Genomic DNA, 16,137 nt, shown 5'->3' on the forward strand with positions numbered 1-16,137 from the left:
ACCACCACCCTCATCGTTACTGTCACTGCCAATCCGCCGTCAAGTAACATCCACCTCCTTCTCCTTCTCCACCTCCATCAGAACCACCTACCCTATTGTCATCGTCACCACCACCTCCCCCGCTACCAACGCCACTTTCTACCACCATTGCGCCGCCATCGTCGTCACTTGGTAATATCGACTTCTACCATAATGCTACCTATCGCCTCCATTATTCCATCATCGCTATCTCCACTATTGTAAATTTACAAAGTTAATAATTATATTGACCATTATGTGGCAACAACTTGCCTAAAAAAAAATGTGGCAACAACTTATTCAAAACTTAGAAGTTAAAACTCTGTTCCATTTTAAAAAAAAAAAGTTAAAACTCTGTCAAACTAAAACTCGATTTCTAAAATTGAAATTTGAGTTTTTATTCAAAATATAAAACAAAAAAGGACTAAAGAAGGACAAAATTGTTTGGTAACTTTAATCTATTTTAATGGCTTCGGTAGATGGAAGGCACGGGGTTGAATTGGAATCAAAATATCAAATGACCCCTCTTCCATTTGTCAGTTTTCTCACCTAAACTACGAGTAACACTAATCTGTAGATCGCACCCTTTCCCCTCTAATTCCAGTGTCTTGCAAACAGGACTGGAATTCGAGTTATACCGCCCATAGAATTAATGGTTGATTTGTTTATTATTTCATCGACCACAAATTGCAAAATGCAATTAATTTTGATCTTATCATATTATTCAAGTACTTTGGTGTTTGGCTTTTTTCTGACACATTAAATAGATGACATCATTTTACTTCGACTTGACTAAAACCAGTGAACACATGCAATGGAGAATGCTTATAATATTGCCAAGGATCGTGGCAGGCACGCGTTCTAGAGTTTTATATTCTTCAACCATGATTTTAATAATCATATCCCAACCTTTTTTCTAAAACCAATAAGGACTTGATGTGGAACCGCGTCTTCAGTCATCATTCACCAAATTTTTTACAATTTTGCAGTTTGACCTCTTCTGAAGCTTGGCCACCAAGTCCCTGAGCCTTCTAAAACCATCATTCATCATCATGCACACAGAAATTTCCCATAAAGCTTGCCATTTAAGAGTTATAGTATTACGCTTAACAAAGAAGTTGCAATAATTAATTAACTTGCTAATAGTACAAAGTATAAACAAAAGAGTAATAATACGTGACTTTGCTTGCTGCATTGCATGCCCACTTGAGCAGATAGATTCCTTTCCCACTAAAAAATGGACTTTCTACAACAAAATCAATTAATAGATAACTTGACTCATTAATTTTTTAGCCCTGAGTTCAATTTCTAAACAGTGTGTATGATAAAAAAAAATTTTAGTAGATGTTTATTCACTTAGAGTAATTTATAAGTCTCAAGAAAATTAATGTCATGATGATTAAAATGGTTGTTAGAACAACTTGAAAAAAAAGTGGACCCTCTAACCTTATTAAACAATTAAACCCTTAAAAATCTTCTTTTGACTGCTCCATCACATGGAAGAACATTAACAGGTTTATATAAGAACTAAGAAGCAGTCTAATCTCACTCAAAATTCAATACCCAAAGTAGAATTACTAGCTTTCCATTTCTGAATCCACTAAGCCATGTCAAAACCCCTGCACTCCCTGTTTGCACTGCTGTCCATCCCCTTATTCCTCATAACATGTTATGCTGCTGATGGGTCTAACACATCAACACTTTGTGCTCCTTCTAATTGTGGCAATGTTTCCATTGACTACCCTTTCTGGATGCATTCCAACACCATGGCTGCTGGAGAATTTTGCGGCTACCCTGATTTTGGGATTGAATGCTCTGAAGGCAAGGCCATCATGGCTCTCCGAAGTGACACATACTATGTGACAGACATAAACTATGACCAACATTCAATTACTCTTGTTGACATAGATGTACTCAACAAACCATGTCCCAGGGCAAAACACAATGTTTCCATAACCAACCTTCCTCTATCTTTCAACTCATTAGACTTGAACCTCAGTTTCTACTTCAACTGCAGTGCTCACCCTTCATCTGCGGACCCAATAGGGTGCTTGAAGCACAGTAGTAGTGATACTAGGGAGTCTTATGTGTTTGTGAAGGGTAATGAAACAGAGGAGGGTTTTGATTGGGCTAAGCATTGTGTCGAGCATGTTGTGGTCACTGTGAAAGATGATGAGATTGATGCTGTTGGTGGTGGTTTGATCACTGGGTTTGGTGAGGCTATGCAGAAAGGGTTCGTGCTTGATTGGATCAGAGCTGAGGATTGTGCTGAGTGCGAGTTGTCTGGTGGGTTTTGTCGACATAATCAAACCACTAAGCAGTCCAATTGCATGTGCAAAGATGGCAGAGTTGCTGCTAGAAGTTGCATGAAAGGTACACTCGTTTTTACTTGTTCCAAGTTGTGTAGACTTTTTTGCAAATCTTTTTGGTCATCACACAAAGTATATGTTGCTTCACATGCACACACACTTCATGTGGTTTAGTTCATTAGAAATTGCTTATTAAGGTTCTAAACTTAGCTGTAGATTGATTGGATGTTCTGGTTCGTTTAGGACGCAATGTTTGATTGATCTAACAGGTTGGAATGTGTATAGTTTAATTTATCATTCTAACATAGAACTTTGAAAAAATGTGTTTTGATAGAGAGAAATGAGAAATAAAAGATATGCTATTTCTGAAAAAGAAGAGAGATGAGATAGTCCAACTTAGTAACTTACAAAGATGTTAGAACTTAGAAGGGTTGTCTATCTTAGCTCGTGATGAGAGAATACAAGCCAAGAAAAATAAAAACTTAAAAAAAGATCATTTTCAATACAAGCTTTAGATCCAAATACATCATGATATACAAAATAAAACAAGATTTGAAAGCTTCGATAAAAATCTCAACAGAAGATTAAAAATCTTTAACAAAGGATTAAAAATCGGGTTTGTCCAAGTTTCTTCGGCGTTGGTAATGATATGACAATGACAAACTAGAGAAAGTTAAAGACTTGGCCTTGTTGGTGAAGCATGCAGCGGAGGCACGAAGGATGGAGGCATAGAGGATGAACTCGTTGGTGATGTGAATTGAAACCATGTATGAGAAGTGACGCTTTCAGATTTGGAGAAGAGAGGAGAAGTGGTGTAGTGACGATCGGGGTGGCTAGGGCTTGCAAAGATAGGCTGAAGACTAGGTTTAGTGGTTAGTGAGAGTATTTATAAGGTTAGGGTTAGACTATGGCCTAGGCTGGAGCTTCAGCTTTTTTCTTCTTCTTTAAGATCTAGTTCGGTCGGGTTGGAGTCCAAACCAAAACCTACCGCAATAAACTGTAGAAAACTAGATTTGTTCACCCGCTTGACTCGTCTGACGACCTGACTGGTCCAGTTTCGATCACAAAAAATGGGCTTAGTTTTGGTAGGCCCAATTCGGCTCAGACCCCTACCATCCGCCATTGTTGTTGTTGCAAGATTTTCTATCGCGATCATTGCTGTTAGGCATCCACCAACTCGCAGTATCTTTTGTCACCATTGTCACCTATCACCCATCACATCTAACACAACTCGACACCCTCCACCACCACCACCACCACCACCACTCAGTATAGTCTATTGCTAACACTGCATGACACCTTCCCCCTTTTCCACCATTAATCATCTTTTGCTATTACTTCTTGTACATCTGTCGCTTTTATAATCTCAAGAGAAATATAATTATATTTTATGAATTATACTCTTAACTTAAAATAAATCTTATTGATGATTGAAAAATTGAATAGTTAAAAATTAATAAGATAACAACTATATTAGGAAGTTAGATACCAATTTTAATAAAAGGGAAACAATTATACTATTTTTTATTTTGTAAAAAAATATAGAATTTTCTTTGTTGAAGGTCATGTGCATGTTGGTTATGAGCATGTTTTTGTTTCCTCAACTTAGCAAAAACGACGAGCCCGAATTTGGAATGGAAAACTATGGACCCAAAAGAAAAGATCTTAAAAGCCCAAATTGAAACAAAGATTTTTTTTCCTGGGTTGACTCTCCTTTTTGCGGGGGATAGGACAACCCTGTTTGCTGTTGACAAAAAAAAAACAGGTGGCTTCTAATGTGAACTAACAAACCATGTTTGCTAGTGAATACAAACAGTCGGTGAATACACCCAAAGAGAGAACTACGTGAATACATGTAATGTAAGGGAGGGGAAAAATGAAAGAAAAACCAGTCGGTGAAATATTTGGTATCTTAATTAATATTTTCCAACTAGTTTTGGACAGTGATTTTCCACCACATCACATGAGTTTTTTTTTTTGGTAATGGTCAATCTTAACTTGCTTGCAGTGATGCACCTCCCCTTTCTTTGTTCTAATTTCTTTATATATATTTCATTATATTTTTTTCCATTTTCTCTTAATTATTGCTGTTTTATCATTGGCCTTCCTTAGAATTGAAAAAATGCTAGTCACATAAACCTTTTGTGACAAAAAAACATCATATCCTTTGAGTGGATTCTATCTAATTGGTAAACGCTTGCAAAATCAATTTTTAATTGTTAGACAGCTCCCTCTTTATGTACCTCCAAAGGTTCAACATATTTTTTTATGATTGTACCAAACTAGTTGCATGTCATTTTGTTTGACTTGGATATATATATTGGTTGAGGTTGTTGAGCTCTTACTCATTCCATTGGCCTCTTTAACATAGTTCATCTGCTAAGTAATTAGGTCCTTCCTGAATCATGGATTCATGACAATCTTTTCAACACCCCAACACATGGCTCTTCCTCTTCTTCCACTACCATTTTCATTCATCTACACCCTTTTCTACCTCTCACTTCTCTTCTATCCAACATATGCCGCTAGTGATGCTGAATTGTACACAGCTTGTGCACCTTTCAGCTGTGGGAATTTCAGCAACATTAGCTATCCATTTTGGAGTAGTAACCAACCAAGTTCTTGTGGGAATCCAAACTTCAAGCTTGATTGCAAGCAAGGCAACGCGACAATTGAGATCAAGTCCCAGAAGTTCCCTGTCCTTAATATTAGTCAGAACTCTCTAACTTTGAAGATCGCGACATTGGATTCATTGGGATTGAATGGCGCTTGTCCTAAGCACTATGCCAATGTCAGCTTGGGTTTGGCTTTGTTCAGCTACACCTCTAATGATGATGACTTCATTCTATTATATGACTGCAGGCCTCCTTCATACTCGTATTCGCCTATTTCCACAGCTTCTATATCTTTTACTTGCGGAACAGATAGTGATCCCCATCAAGGATACTTCATGTCAAGCAAAAATGTGGTTAATTTCGATGGTCTTGGGTGCAAAAATAAAATCACGGTTCCAGCGTCAAAAGACGCTTTCCAGAACTCCTTCTTGAATGGCATGACTGTGGAATCTGTTTTAGCTCAAGGATTTGAGGTTAGGTGGAGTGGAGTGGATGGAGATAAATGTGATGGATGCACAAAATCTGGTGGGAGATGTGGATACAATACATCTCTAAATGCACTTATGTGTCTATGTCCTAAAGAGCAATCTAATGGTGGGGTTTGTAGCATAGCCCCGGCATTGTCACCATTACCAGAACCAAGATTAAGACAAACACCACTACAAGCACTATCACCACATTCAGAACCAGATCAGTCTAATTATCATAAGAGTATGTATTCTTCTTTCTTCCTTTTCCTAATATTGGTTAGGTTCTTCTGCTGAATAATCGTATTTCTTTGGATTATATGGCTTTAGATTTTCTTTGATGATCCAAATACCTTAGATCAACTCTGGCAGGTTAGGTAGAGGTCCTTTTTGTAGACATGAAATAGTTTGGTTTGCGTGGTCAAATTAAAATGCTCTTTGGCTTAGAATGATTCCTTTTGATCTTTTACTTTGTTCTGATCTGAATTTTTATAATAAAAGATGAGATTGAACTATTTAAGAATTGGCAATAAGATAGCATGTTTGAATTTTCTAAAGTCATATCTCGGTTTGGTGTGTTAGGCTCATTTGGCTTACATTGACTTTTGAAAATTAACAAGTTGTAATAATTAGCATAAACATTCAAAGAAATGTGCAGAGGAAGATCTTCTTCAAACTTCGTTTTTGTTTGATATGCGTTCCCATTAGAAAGAACCGAACCAAATCCCTTCCATCAGTAGTGTAAGAGAATTAGAACCATTCATCAATATTAACCTGATAACTTGTACTTTTAGGAGTCTTGGTTAACAAGAATGCAAGTGATTGAATGATTCAATTCAATGATCTCTGGAATCAGAGTAAGGTACATATATACACTGCCAAACAGAAATGAAGATCTAACTAACTTCTATCTAAGTCTAACCAATAACTAAGTTAGTGAAGCTAACTAAAAACTAATCAGTTAGCAACTGGTTTACAATTAACCATGTGACTAAATTGATCTATATTAGTTAGTTGTAATAGTCCCCCTCAAATTGGAAGATAGATATAAAAAATTCCCAACTTGAACATGTGAGGCTTGGAAGGTGAAGCACTTTTAGGGGTTTAGTAAGGCAATTAGCCAACTGATGAATGGAAGGAACATGAATCAACTTGAGAAAACCAGAATTTACATCTTCCCTGATGAAATGTACAACAATATCCACATGTTTGGTTCTGAAAACTTCAAAGTTGTGAGTTTTACTGTATTCTGAATTGTACTCTGGAATGATGAATTTGGCTACTCCTCAGTCAACTCAATAAACTTCCTCCATAATGACTGTTGTGATCCCTGCTAGTCATTTTTTCAGAAATTTAGCCTTACAATGATTAGCTTAGTACATTTTAATTTGGCAACCTGATTCATGAAAAAGGTTAAAATCTTACTCTCACTAGGTATATGTTAATCTTAATTCTTATGTCAATCTATATAATAGTCAAACTTGAGTAAATTTTATATGCCAGACGGCGACTGTTCTATTGACTTCAGCTGATTGAAATTAGTACTGGTTTATGTTAATCAATTCATTTCTAAACTATTATTGCGTAGCTTGTCAATGCTGATGGAGTAACTAGGAAAAAAAATATGCATCGGTCATTGCTGTGTAAGCTGTATGAGTTTAGTCATACTAGAGATTTAGAATGAAGATTACAGTCTCCTTGGCAGTCATTGTCAACCTACCAACATCTTATTTAGATAAGCAAGAATATATAAATGTTACCTGCAATTGTGAAACTCATCTAGTTAGAGATGAAGGGTAGGTTAGGTTGAAACTTCAAATAGTGCAGTGCAGGACAGGAAATTAAAAAATGAAACAAGTCATTGCTGCATAGGCTTTGTTACTTTTCTCGTACTAAAGTTTTGAATGAAGTTCACATGTGGCTGTTTACTTTAAAGTCTAGCAAATTTTTGAAAAAAGGAAAAACATAATATAGACCCTTAAATACTGTTTCAAAAGTATAGACAATATAAGTGAATTACATGTGTATAAGTAGAGTTTTCCCCCATCAGGTACTAACTAAGGTTTGAACTCAATAAATAAAACAAGAACACAGCTAATCATCATTAGTGTAATCTCCTTGGAAGAAAAAGAAAGTTATATACAATTTTATACACAGAAAACAAATTGTTGGTTCTAGTGGTATGTGCTTGATTTCCCATACACATAGTAACAGACAGAAGATGTCTCGGTGAAAAAAAAAAACAGACCTTTATTAAGAGAGCTAATCTCGCCAATATATGGATGTTTTCGAGTGGAGCAGAATTGTCTGATGTAGATGATATGTGTCTAAAACCAATAATTAATTATTATAATAGAAACTATTTAAAACTCATTGACCAAATGAATTGTATCATCATATGGTCTGCGGATTGCATAGAGAAAAAGAGAAAAAGGAAAGAGAGTGGTAATTTCGCGGGTGACTCTTCCATTGACTGACCATGTATATGGTGGTGAGAATCGCAGCCATCATTGTCTTGAGAATATCAACAGTTTTCCAAAACTCAATTTAAGTTTCATAGGATCACTTACTCCTCCTTCTCATTTTGAAGAGTAGAATACACAGAAAAAAGAAGATACAGCTAGCATGTGTGTAAGAATGGATGAACATATCCATATTCATGTCCGTTTTTCCATGCTCTTTCCATCCATATTCACAACCATAACACTCCGTTTGTTCTTGCTAACCTGCACTTTGCCACACTACTCCCATTCTCAACCGCTATCCCCACCGGTTTCCAATTTTTCCATTTGTGAGGCCGAGTCATACAACTGCGGGACTCTGACCGGCATCTCTTATCCTTTCTGGGGACAGAACCGGCCTTCTTATTGTGGCGGCGGAGACATGTTCAACCTCAACTGCCAACCTGACCTTACCACTACTACTACTACAGTTGTAATAGGCTCACAAACTTTCACAGTGCTGGCTATTAACCCCGACAATAACACAATGACAATGAAGCTAACAGATTTCAATGTCTGTTCTCCCAAGCAGTTTGACGATACTTTCTTGATTGGCGAAGTGTTCCAGTATGCCACGAGCGTGTCCAAGATCACCATATTCTACAATTGTTCCAATTCTGGAAAAAACTTCAGTGGGTGCGGACAACAAAAATATGCTTTCGGTCATGTGGATATGGACCTGAATGAGGAGGAGTTGAAAAGAATTTCAAAGGATAATCAATGCACCGGACATATCAAAGTTCCAGTAGGCTTTTCTCTGGAGCCTTATTATGAAAAAGGTGTGATTGACCGTGATGATTTGGAGCAAGGTTTGGATAAGGGGTTTGAGGTGAAATATTATGTTAATCCGGACTGTATGAGTTGCCTGGGAAGGGAGGAGATAAATTGCCCCTGGAGAGGTGATGATTTTGATAAACAAGTGGCTTCTTCATGCCACTATTGCTCAAGTAGAACTAATGCTGCCTCACACTGCCCTGTTCCCATTTTCATTCCCACTCCCACACCCACTCCCACTCCCACTACTGCTTCTCCCAAAAGTATGTCTTCTATCTCCTCTCCTCTATTCTTCAATTTTCCTCTTCCCAAGTAGAGTTTTAATTATCTTACTTGCATATACCATAGTCCTGTTTTCTTGCTGCTTCCTTATCTATCATTTCAAAGGCATATGTTTTGTTGAGAATTGAAGATTAGGATTCCATTTTCCAGTAGGAACCCTCCAATTCAACCCTCCATAAGGCTCCAGTTTAGGAACAGCTGTAATTGGAAATTGGATGGACCCATTGTGGGTCAATACTGATTTGGATGTTTGGAACGACTTTGATCAAATTATCAAGTCACACTTTTGGAGTATGTGGTTCAGGCTTCATACTTCTCACCCAAAGTTGGTAATCCCCACATTTCCCATTCATATGAGGTTTTGGTATTGGTTGCTGAAACTAGCCCATTGTTGATCTTGCATCAGCACATGTTGGTTTGGCAGCTTATAAAAATTCAAGACTAGCGTTTTTAGGACTTTGTTAGTTCTTACTTATAATTTTAGTATAATCTAAGTTTTAATTATTCCCATACATAAATTGTTCTGATAAAACTTTAGGACATATTAAATCCATGGACGCATGAAGAAATTCTTTGGTCTGGTATAAGATAAAATTTAATAATTATATTATGTTGTAAATCGTGTGAGTAATTAAAAAATTACTTAGCATAATTAAAATAATAGTACACATAGGATATGATCGGATCGGTTTCTGGCCCAATTAGAGTTTGTACCAATCAAAAGAGGTCGGGTTGATTCGGTTTGGATTTCATGTTTTTTTACTTCAAACCCAATCTAAACTAATCATGACCGGGTTCAGATCAGGTTCGAATTGAACCGAAGAGAGGAGAGAAGACGCCGAGTGTGGCGCTAGCTAGAAGAGAATAGAGGAAAGTAGGTCTCAAAACAGAACCTACAATCACAAAGATTGGTTAAGGGAAAGAGAAGAGAATAGAAAAAACGAGAGTACCTACCTCTACAATGGTGGTACTGACTCGAAGAAGAAAAAGAGAGGACAGGTGGCTTCGCAGCTGAAGGACAGAGGCGCGAGGACATATTAGGTCTTTGAGTGTTAAGAGGATTAGGTCTTTGAATGCGAGAGATGAGACGGCTTCGCAAGTAAGAGGGGAACGAAATAGGGAAGAAAAGTTTTAGTGACATAGGGTCAGGTTATTGGCTCGGCTCATTGTTTTCCCGTACTAAACCCTTCATCCCTCTTTGAATCCGAGTACACCCACGAGCCCAACACAACCTATTCTTTTAGTTTCGGTTCGGGTTGGGTTGACCAGGTTGGTCATATTTAGATTATAAATGCTTATTTTCTAAAACCAACTGAACAATCTCTCTTGGGGGTTTAGGTAACGATTACGTTTGATGAATTCTAAATTCTTGTCGTGTTCTACAGTGGTCCCCTCTACGTATTGGGTGTTTCTTTTCTTTACAGCCTCACTTTCATTTAGACCAAATGCCTAACTTTGAACGTGTCAACTGTCAATGATCCAATGAAAACAACCTCAGGAATTTTTCTCCAACTATTCATGATTTGGATTTTTTGTTCTCACGTCTCACTTATTATCCCTTGTCTCCATGTAGTTTTTTCCATCTTCCCCTGTTTCCTGTAATTTCCCTTTAAATCCTTTATCTCGTTAAGTATTGCTTTTTTGAAAAATATACTAATAATAGCTATATTTTACTGCCATAAAACCTTTAGTTTTTTACTGCATAAAACTTGCTCGAGTCATTAGCTATATTGATTTGGCAAAACTACATCTTAATTGAGGTTATATTTGTGTTTTTGTTTGTCAACAGAGTTGTTGATGATTGCATTAATTTGTATGAAAAGTCAAGCAAGTCTTTTTTTTCCTTCTTTCTGGTCCAACACGTCTTTCACCATCATGCATTGTGGACTTCATTTTCTGCTTTCTTCTACTGTTTTAAGATTTTCAGTCTTGATGACAAAAAACACGCTTTGCTCCAATTAAAATCAACCACCACTCATAAGATCATAAATCAAATTTAAGAGATTACTATTTACACAAATTGCTGTCAGAACAGTGTAAATTTAGATGAAGTTAGTGAAGCCAACAATGTTTAACCATACATACAATTGCATGCAGTGATGCAGATATTATAACAGCAATTGCTCACCAATAGTTTTTGGCTGTTGAATTGTATTTTAGTGTACGAAACCTCTAACTTATCAATTGCTCATCAATTCATTTATTAATTTATTTAAAATGAATGATTGAGATACATGTATTACCTGCAGAATTTTATTAATTCTACCACCAGTTTCATTTTGATGTCATCATTACTAGGGATGACGGTGTCTTCTTTATCAATAGTATTAGTAGCATTGTGACTATATTTGTACTATAAATATAACCACAAGAAATGGGGTATGAAAGCTTCTATTCTGGGGTATTCCACCTACTACTATACATTATGGAAGTTCAACTTTTGACTAGTTATTACGGCCACCCACCCATAAAACTACAAAAGAATAGTTGACAACTTCACAAAACTCTAATTACTTTGATTCAAGTGGTACCTGTATAGTTTCCCTTAAGCAGAATTTCGGATTCGAGTCTTGTGTATGAAAAAAAAAACACTCGTGCAATGATTAGCAGCTCAAACAGAATTGCATAGAGGTTATCATTGTTAGATAAAAAAAAATGCTAATTACCTGCTGAAGAAAACAAAGAGTAGGAGTTGGCCTACTTCTCACCTTTGTGTATGAGCCAATCTCTAGTTATCTGTTGCTTGAACTTTTGTTTTGTCTTCCTCTATTTTTTCAAACACCAATCATAAGTAGCCTGTTTTTGTGAGTAAGTTTTCATAATACATACCTACCATTACATTGAAATGCTTCCAACAGAACCCATCCAAACTCTTTTCTCTCTTCTTCTCTGCTACCTTTTTCAATTCTCAATCACAAAATGATCCTTCAAATCTCCTTCCATTACAATAAACCTCAGCTATGCATTGTTATTACAACTATTTTATTCTTGGCTACCACTGTTCTATCTGTGAATCCAAAATTTGAGGCCTGCACACCTAGAAGCTGTGGAGCTGGTCCATTCATAAAGTATCCCTTTTGGATTCCTTATGAACATGAATCATTTTGTGGCTATCCTCACTTTGAGATCACCTGCATAGACAACAATCCAATTCTCAGAACTTCTAATTATGACCTTTTAGTGAAAGATATCTCTTACTCTAACTCTTCATTCACTGCAGCCAACATAGCTGTCTATGAGGAGAAATGTTCTGCTCCAATGTATAATTACAGCCTTTATCAAACTCCATTTTCCTATAGTGCTGAAAATTCCAACCTCTCTTTCTTCTATAATTGTACCACAAAACCCTTAGATTACCCCACTTATGAAGTAGACTGTGCTAAAAATGCTACCCATTATTCTTTTGCGGTTTTTCACAAGGAGGCGCTTGAGCATAAAAACTACTCTTTGAATGAATGTCAATACATGGTTAACGCGCCGTTGAACATGAATGCTTCTGTTAATTTCTCTAGCTTATTACGAATGAGTTACACTGAAGTTCTGAAGATGGGGTTTCTATTGAATTGGACTGCACCTGATTGCCAATACTGTGAGAAAAGTGGTGGGCGCTGTGGATTTGATGATTATAAATTCCTCTGCTTCTGCAAGGATAAGTCTTACCCAAAAAGTTGTGGTGATGGTAACACACTTTGAAATATCATGATCATACTTTTTGTATGCAGTTTCTTTTCCTTTTAATCTCTTTCAGATACAAATGCAGTTTCTATTATAGTATGCGATTTCAGAATAGGCTAACCAATTACGTATTTCTAGATTTTACATTTTCCTTTTGACCTGTCTTTCAAGCTTAACATAGTTCCCTTGTTAAGATGATTATGGATTCAATATTTCAGTGTATACTACCATTAATATAAAGTGCAGCTAAGCTTATAGTCACGACTCATGAGAACTAGCTGTATTTGTATAGACACAGTTCATAATATCAGCTGTGTACTTAATTGATAATCATCAGCTGTCTCATGAAGATTCAGCTACTTATAATTGTTGGTGGTGACTCAATCCATCTAAATATGCAAAGCCAATGCTGAAATTGAATATTTTTTCTGTTTAGACTTACAAAGGAAACAACCGAAATGATCTGCAGCCTGAAACGAGTAAAATCATTAACATGAAATAGAAAATGAGTATGGTATGGTTAGTTTTTAAATTGAATGGTGCTAGTGCAATATAATTTTATTTGTATTTCCCATTTTGCCTCTCTTCCGGGTGTCAAGCAATTTTTGGTACATTAAGTGATAGTTGTTAATGCTTGATTCCCTTATGAAGCCTTTGGTGAAAGAACATAAGTATACCGTACGTGTTATCTTTGTTTGATTCAAGTAACATATTCTCCTTGAATTGGCACAATTCTAACCCATCATTGCGTTCATTTCTAATTGTTGCAGGAAAAATGAAGCTGAAAGTCATTATAGGTAACATATCTTAATTTCCTTCGTATTTTAGTTTTCATGTATTTATTTCAGTAATTATTGTATATTAATTGTAACTTCCTATGGTTCTTAGGTGTTTCTTCTGCTGTGGTAGGAGCACTTGCAGTAATCCTTGGCATCTATGTCTATAAGCGCAAAAAGAACATTAGTTATGCAAAGTCATCATATGTGCAATCTAGAAGCCTCTCTTCAGATCTATCTTTGAATGATACTGAGAAGGGAAGTAGATACTATGGAGTGCACCTCTTCACCTATACCGAACTTGAAGAGGCCACAAACAACTTTGACTCGTCCAAAGAACTAGGAGAGGGCGGCTTCGGGACAGTGTATTTTGGTAAAAGGAAGCATCTTATGTTGAATCTATTGACATTTTTGCTGTTCAATAACCACTGACAAAGATTTATTTTATCTGATATTTCTTGTTTAGGCAAACTGCGGGATGGGCGTTGTGTTGCAGTAAAGAGGTTGTACGAGAACAATTGCAGGAGAGTTGAGCAATTCATGAATGAAGTTGAGATCCTAATTCGTGTAGTCCACCCAAACTTGGTGTCACTCTATGGATGCACTTCACGCCACAGTCGTGAACTGTTGCTTGTGTATGAGTACATTTCGAATGGAACCGTTGCTGATCATCTTCATGGCAAACAAGCCAACCCTGGAAAAATCTCTTGGCGCATTAGAATGAATATTGCTGTGGAGACAGCAAGTGCACTGAAATATCTTCATGCATCTGAAATCATCCACAGAGATGTCAAAACAAATAATATTCTTCTAGACAACCATTTTAGGGTGAAAGTGGCAGATTTTGGTCTTTCGCGTCTTTTCCCAGAGGATGTCACACATGTTTCAACAGCTCCACAAGGGACTCCAGGTTATGTGGATCCAGAGTACCACGAGTGCTACCAACTTACAAGCAAAAGTGATGTCTACAGCTTTGGGGTTGTGCTGATTGAGTTGATATCATCCTTGCCTGCTGTTGACATCACAAGGCATAGACATGAAATCAATTTGGCCAACATGGCTATAAACAAGATTCAAAAGCAAGCATTACATGAGCTTGTTGACCCGACCCTCGGGTTTGAATCAGACTTCAAGGCAAGGAAAATGATAAATGCGGTGGCGGAGTTGGCATTTCAGTGCCTGCAAAGTTCCAAAGATATGAGACCTTCTATGGATGAAGTGTTGGATTCTCTCCAAGATATACAAAGTGATGGCAAATTTAAAAGCCAGCCTGAGGTAATGGATATCTCAACCTCAGCTGATGATGATGTTGTTTTGCTAAAGGATGATCCACCTCCACCATCACCTGATTCAATTGGTATCAGCAAGTCTACAACACCAAATGCTAGCGGATAAGTGACCCTTGTTTTTCATCTCATAAAAGTTAACCTTATCTTAGTTCATATTTAAGCAGAGATATAGCAGCAAACTTATAGCATCAAATCCACCCTATTACATACAGCCTGAGTTCTGTTTTTACTAAAGCGGATAACTTTTAAGATTGAGATGTATATATACTTATATATTATGATATTAGGTTTTTTTAGATATGGCAATTAGATATCACTTTTTTTCAATACCAATTGCAAGTTTAGATAAGTTTCCCCCTATTTCTTTCTTTAATAATTTCTTATGGGTGATATCAGAAATTGAATTTTCCAGTCAATGAAGCTGCATTTTCTTTACAACTAAACCCCAGTACATGAGTTCAAAAAAAACCCCAGTACATAATAATGGTCTTTGCAGCATAATCTCCCGTGTCTTTAATAAAGCCTTCACAAGGTAAATTTTGTACTTCAGCAAAAGAAATCGATTATGTGTGCAATTACAAAGAGATATGATATGTACTGTCCACTTTGAAGAATTTTTTTTGTTCCTATTTAACTGTCTACTTAACATTTCAAGAGAACATTAAATGATGTTTTTACAACAAATGCCCTTGTCAGTACAGTAAATGAGGAGAGATAACACATACTTTAAAGGGTAAAATAGAAAAATAATTCTCACTATTTTTGAAAATCAACAAAATTAATCACATCCTTAATATGTGTGTCTCTACTCAAAGTGGACAGTTAAATAGGAACGAAGGAGTAAGTGTTATTATCACAATTATTTTCAAGAACGATTCAAGAACGGATGACTCGTTTGGTACACCGTATTAGGCATGATATCATAAGCTTATACAATACATTATGAGCTTATCCATTGTTTGGTGCTCACATTGTATTGTATAAGCTTATGCATCAATCTCCTCTTATACATCAAAATGATGTATTATTTAATCCACCCTATAGATGATGGATAAGGCATGATAAGAGTGCAATGTATAAATTACTTCAATATATTTAATCAACCGCCACCACAATAACCCTCCACAACCACCGCCTCCACCACTACCACCACCACCACCGTCACTACCGCCACCACCGTCGCCGGCATCATCACCACCGTCGACGGCACAACCACCACCACTGTCGCTGCCACCACAACCACCCTTCACCACCGTCGCCACGACCACCACCAACGTCACTGCCGCCGGCACCACCACCACCACCATTGTCGCTACCACCACAACCACCCTCCACCACCACCACCACCACCTCTTCCACCACCACCGTCGCCAGCACCACCACAACCACCTCTTCCACCGCCACGGTCGCCGGCACCACCACCACCACCAC

The 16,137-nt window shown here is 37.1% G+C and overlaps 1 protein-coding gene across 5 annotated transcripts; it reads left to right on the forward strand.

Annotated features, from left to right (window-relative positions):
- The first annotated feature begins 1,458 nt into the window (after nt 1–1,458).
- On the forward strand, nt 1,459–15,033 carry LOC130738850 (LEAF RUST 10 DISEASE-RESISTANCE LOCUS RECEPTOR-LIKE PROTEIN KINASE-like 1.2). Of its 5 annotated transcripts, XM_057591025.1 has the most exons (5): nt 2,258–2,391; nt 5,190–5,653; nt 13,412–13,438; nt 13,530–13,790; nt 13,884–15,033. In XM_057591025.1, the coding sequence occupies exons 2-5, from the start codon at nt 5,278–5,280 to the stop codon at nt 14,810–14,812; spliced, it is 1,593 nt and encodes a 530-aa protein (XP_057447008.1). In that variant the 5' UTR covers nt 2,258–2,391; nt 5,190–5,277; the 3' UTR covers nt 14,813–15,033. The 5 variants fall into 5 exon arrangements, with proteins under 5 accessions (XP_057447006.1, XP_057447008.1, XP_057447004.1 ...); XM_057591023.1 differs by lacking the exon at nt 5,190–5,653 and having other exon boundaries at nt 1,459–2,391; XM_057591021.1 differs by lacking the exon at nt 2,258–2,391 and having other exon boundaries at nt 4,392–5,653.
- Nucleotides 15,034–16,137: the final 1,104 nt, after the last annotated feature.

Source organism: Lotus japonicus, chromosome 2 (genome assembly GCF_012489685.1).
Source record: "Lotus japonicus ecotype B-129 chromosome 2, LjGifu_v1.2".
NCBI lineage: Eukaryota > Viridiplantae > Streptophyta > Magnoliopsida > Fabales > Fabaceae > Lotus > Lotus japonicus.